Consider the following 5,363-nt stretch of genomic DNA (forward strand, 5'->3'; position numbering starts at 1 on the left):
AGGAGTCCATGAGATGTTGAACTTGGATAACAGGGCATGTAAAACAGCTGTTTTTAAAGTTTTTGGCCTCCTAAAACTCACACTGTCTTAATGGCTTCATGTAACTGACATTTCAGGTCGAGTGAGTGAGTGAAAGTCACTCAGTCATGTCCAACTCTTTGCAACCCCATGTACTATACAGTCCATGGAATTCTCCAGGCAGAATACTGGAGTGGGTAGCCTTTCCCTTCTCCAAGGCATCTTCCCAATCCAGGGATCAAACCCAGGTCTCCCTCATTTCAGGCAGATTCTTTACCAGCTGAGACACAAGGGAAGCCCTAGAATACTGGAGTGGGTAGCCTATCTCTACTCCAGGGCATCTTCCCGACCCAGTAATTGAACTGGGGTCTCCTGCACTGCAAGCGGATTCTTTACCAACTGAGATACCCGGCCTATATGTTCAGATCAATTCTTTGACTGAATGTGAAGTGACTCTCTGTTTTTTCTTTATATTCTTTCCAGTCATATGGATGGATTTATACCACAATAAAGCCATATTTTATAGAGGCAGATCATACCACCTGAAAAGAGCCTTAGAGGTAATATAGCTTAAACCCCTCTTCTACACAGGGTGATCTGAGAGGTATAAAGCAAGAGTGAGTATTTAGAGTGGTGTTCCTGCCTAGTTTATAGCATGGTTCTAACTAAAGAGAAAGACATCCATGGTGGTTAAAGATTTCTGCCTCTAGCTTTAACCCAGAGAAGGCAATGGCAGCCCACTCCAGTAACTTGCCTGGAAAATCCCATGGATGGAGGAGCCTGGTAGGCTGCAGTCCATGGGGTCGCTAAGAGTCAGACACAACTGAGCGACTTCACTTTCACTTTCCACTTTCATGCATTGGAGAAGGAAATGGCAACCCACTCCAGTGTTCTTGCCTGGAGAATCCCAGGGACAGAGGAGCCTGGTGGGCTGCCCTCTATGGGGTCACACAGAGTCGGACACGGCTGAAGCGACTTAGCAGCAGCAGCAGCAGCTTTAACCCAGATCCTCCTACTTACCAGTGTGTTGAACATTACTGCTTTTCTATTTATAATGAGTATACTTGTACAGCTGTAACAAGTATGAGTCTGTCCTCTGCATTAGACATTTACCAAATCTAACATTGCTTTGCCATGATTTAGTTCAGTTCAGTCTCTCAGTCGTGTCTGACTCTTGGCGACCCCATGGACTGCAACACCCCAGACTTTCTTGTCCCTCCCCAACTCCCAGAGCTTGCTCAAACTCATGCCATTGAGTTGGTGATTGCCATGTTTATGCTAAAGTATTTCAGTGGCAAGGATGAAGAAAGAGGTCAAGATATAGGAATTTGACTGTAATATTAAAACATTACACATATCATTGATAAATTGCAATTGAACAATGATATTTTCCATGAGCCATTGTTGCATGTATGAGGATAAAGTGATGTGAAGACATTATAATGGTAAAGAATGAAGAATACTGAAATTTACAAGCTAGAATAAAGTTTTTGATGTATTGTTCCCTTTTTTTCACAGATTACTCTCAAGAAAGAAGAATCATTTTGCCCATATTCCTATCTGAGTTAGAAATTATTTTTAAAAATTTCCATAATTTCTCATTAGTTTTTTCAATTTCAGGAGAGGAAGCCTACAATTAACTGAATCAGTCAGTTCTATTTTTGGAATTCCATTTAATGGGCTTAAAATTTTCTTCTGTTTATATATTCCCCACCAGATACAATATAATGGGGTAGTATTTATGTTGAATTAGTCTTTAGATGGTGACATAAAACTGATTATATATATGAGGATGGATTAATTAGATCCATGTTTATTAATCTCTGAATTAATAGTAGTCCACTGACACCGTATTTTAACTATATTTCTGACTATATTTGCTGCCATTTTGCTGCTCATCAGTTCAGTTCAGTTCAGTCACTCAGTCGTGTCCGACTCTTTGCGACCCCATGGACTATAGCCTACCAGGCTCCTCTGTCCATGGGATTTTCCAGGAAATAGTACTGGAGTGGATACAACAAGTCAAAAGAAGTCTAAGTGAATTGATGAAGTATGCCAGGAGTACACATATTTAAGTCTTTTCTATTATGCAAGAATCATCCTAATTTTTTCACTATGAGAATTTTTCTTAACATGGCATAGTGCTTTACAAATACCACCCTGAACAACAGAGGAATTATGTAGGCTTTATTTTTCCATTCTGAAATATTGTCACATAAGGTCATTTTACAATGGCAGCAGGAAAATTGAAGACCATCAGAGGCTTTTAATTGTATAATTGCAATGGATAAATATGTCTCTTTCAGTACATTATGGTATTTTAAATACATGGTCACATCCTAGCTTTCTCAACAAACTAATTTAGTGCTTTAGCCTTCAGGAAACCAGATCAGAAGCAGATGAAATAGTCAAATAGCAAGAACTTAGAGCTTATTCTTTCTAGTGAAATTAATAAGCATGTCTTTATAGTATATTATCCTAATGTTTAAAACTATTTTATGGACCTTCCAAACAAACATGTGTATATGTGTTCAATATGTTAACCATATTCTGATATACATTTTTAAGCTACTTATCAAACCCTCATTTAATTTTGTACTAATGACATATAATTAGCAGTGAAAAAGTGTTGTCTTCTATTTTTAGTTTATTATATATTTGTTTATTTGATCTTCCAGACAACATGTAGTGCTTTGTTTATACAATGCAATGCTCAGTCTTTAGCAAAGAACTCTGATAAACAGGGTGATATAAAGCAATCTTTTACATAGGTGGTTTTTTGTAAACCACAAAGAGACAAAGAGGGGTATTTAATCAGAGCTAAGAGTAAGGAAAATGGGAAGGAAATTGGTGTGCAGAGAGTCACAGAAGAATCGATAGCTGATAATGAAGCACAATTATGTACTTTACCATGATTCTGTCCACTGTCCCTTAACTTCATTTTACGCTTTTTTTTTAAAACTGTATTCAGATAAAATTGACAAATAACATGCTTATGATATAGGGCATGAAGATTTAATATATGTGTACATTGTGAGATAATTACTACAAAAAGTTAGTTAACACATTCATCAATTTACATAGCTATCATTTTGAGTGTGCCTGCCAAGAACACCTTTAAGAACTACTCTCTCAGCAAATTTCAGTCTTACAATACACAATTGTTAACTAGAGTTACAGTGCACATTAGACCCCCAGAACTTATTCATCAAGTAACAGAAAGTTTGTAAACTTTGATCAACATCACCCATTGCTCCCACCTTTCAGCCCGATAGCAACAGCCGATCTACTCTCTATTCCTATGTGCTTGACCAGTTGGATTCTATGTGTTTGTGAGACCGTGCAGTACTTGTCTTCCTCTGTATGGATTATTCCACTTAGCATATGCCCCTCATGGTTCTTCCATGTTGTAGCCAACATAACTTCTAACAGGCATGGACTCGTACACTTCAAAATCTGAGTAACTGTCAGATCCTCTGCCTGCTATTTTTTCATCTCCCAAATTGAATCCTTTTCCGAATATCCAAAGATACCTTTCCTTTAGACTAGTTTTAGATATTTTTACTTTTGAATAATAGACCACTATGTGTTATCTCATGATGAATTTCAGGCTTATTATGAATTACTTGACTGTTTAGTTAATACATTATTAATACCAGCTTATATTTAGTAGTATTTAAGCTACAAGATGTATTGTAGTACATAAAGAACTGAAAAGCTCAAAGATCAATGAACAAAATGCACTACATATCTTAGTGTAATTTAAATAGTGCTTGAAAATTAACATATTGAAAAAGGTCAGAAAAGTTTTTCCCAGAAACTAATACCACATACAAATTCTGGAAATATAAAGAAGCATGACAGGTGGGGGAAATAGAAATATACTTCAAATAGAAATTATGTTTCTCATGTAACCTCCCATTTAATTTTAATAAGTCAACAATCAGCATATATGCATGGATGTGTATGTGTGTACATACATAAAATATACAATTTTAAAACCATTTATCCTTCAATTTTTTCAGAGTTTGTTTCACATCCTTGTTCCTTAGGCTATAAATCAGAGGGTTTAACATGGGAATCACAAGGGTGTAAAACAAAGAGGTCATTTTGTCTTCATCTAGTGAGTAGGAAGAACTTGACCTGAAATACATGAAGAGCATTGTTCCCTGGAAAATTGCCACAGAAGTTAGGTGAGAGATGCAGGTAGAGAAAGCTTTGAACCCTGCTTTGGCAGAGTGGATCTTCAAGACTGATAGGATAATATAACAGTAAGAGACAAGAACTCCTGAAATTGTACTCAGTTCAATGAAGCCAAAAGCAGTAAATATCAGTAACTCATTGACCTGTGTATCTGAGCAAGATAGCAATAGAAGAGGAGCAACATCACAAAAAAAGTGATTAATCTCATTTGACCCACAGAAACATAAGCGGAATGCTAATGTCGTGTGTATCAGAGCATCTGACATTCCCACCAGGTAAACCCCAGCCATGAGCAGGGAGCACACCCCACTGGACATGCTGACTGCATAGAGCAAGGGGCTGCTGATGGCCTTGTACCGGTCATAAGCCATCACTGCCAGCAGGAGACACTCACAATCTATAAAGGTATAGAGCACCAATAACTGCAGGGCACAGCCATAGAAGGGAATTGATTTGTTCTTAGCCAATAGATCCACCAGCATCTTGGGGCCAACTGCTGTGGAAATGCTGAGGTCACAGAAGGAGAGGTGGCTGAGGAAAAAGTACATGGGTGTGTGCAGCTGCGGATCCATCCTAATCAGGGTGATCATTCCAAGATTTGCCAGAAGAGTAATGAGATAAACAAGGAGGAACATGGTAAATAGAATAACTTTGGTCTTGGTGTTATCAGTAATTCCCAAGAAAATGAATTCAGTTAAGGAGGAGCAATTCCCTGTGTCCATTCTTCTTTGTTCTTGTGTAAACTTTTGGAGAAAATGATCAAGAAAATGATACTTGCATGTGCGACACTTCAGCATCTACAAAATGTCAAAATACAGAATATTTTTCTTGTAAGTATCTTTTTATACTTAGAAAATTATTCAGTCATGCACCCACTCTTTAAAGAGGCATGGCTCTCTATTCTGCAATAATAAAAAAGTCTCTGAGAAAGACCTTTGAGAAATTGGATGTAAATCTAGATGTCATTCATGAGGTTTTTTTTTTTTTTTTTTTTTTTTTACTTTCTATAAGCTCTTCTCTGAGTGTTAGTTTCTTCATCCCAGGGAGCAGATTTAGAGAAATTTGACTCTTTACCTCTTGAGAAAAACCTAGAAGAGACACCAGTGTTAGAGAGACCAGGCCATAAGATATAGGACTGAGCA

At 37.4% G+C, this 5,363-nt stretch overlaps 1 protein-coding gene across 1 annotated transcript; it reads right to left on the bottom strand.

Annotated features, from left to right (window-relative positions):
- Positions 1 to 4,013: 4,013 nt before the first annotated feature.
- LOC138986867 (olfactory receptor 5W2-like) lies at positions 4,014 to 4,949 on the bottom strand. The gene has a single exon (XM_070366861.1). The coding sequence runs from the start codon at positions 4,941 to 4,943 to the stop codon at positions 4,014 to 4,016; it is 930 nt and encodes a 309-aa protein (XP_070222962.1). The 5' UTR covers positions 4,944 to 4,949.
- Between the last annotated feature and the right edge of the window lie 414 nt (positions 4,950 to 5,363).

The sequence above is a fragment of the Bos mutus genome, unplaced genomic scaffold (assembly GCF_027580195.1).
Source record: "Bos mutus isolate GX-2022 unplaced genomic scaffold, NWIPB_WYAK_1.1 CTG219, whole genome shotgun sequence".
NCBI classification, from domain to species: domain Eukaryota; kingdom Metazoa; phylum Chordata; class Mammalia; order Artiodactyla; family Bovidae; genus Bos; species Bos mutus.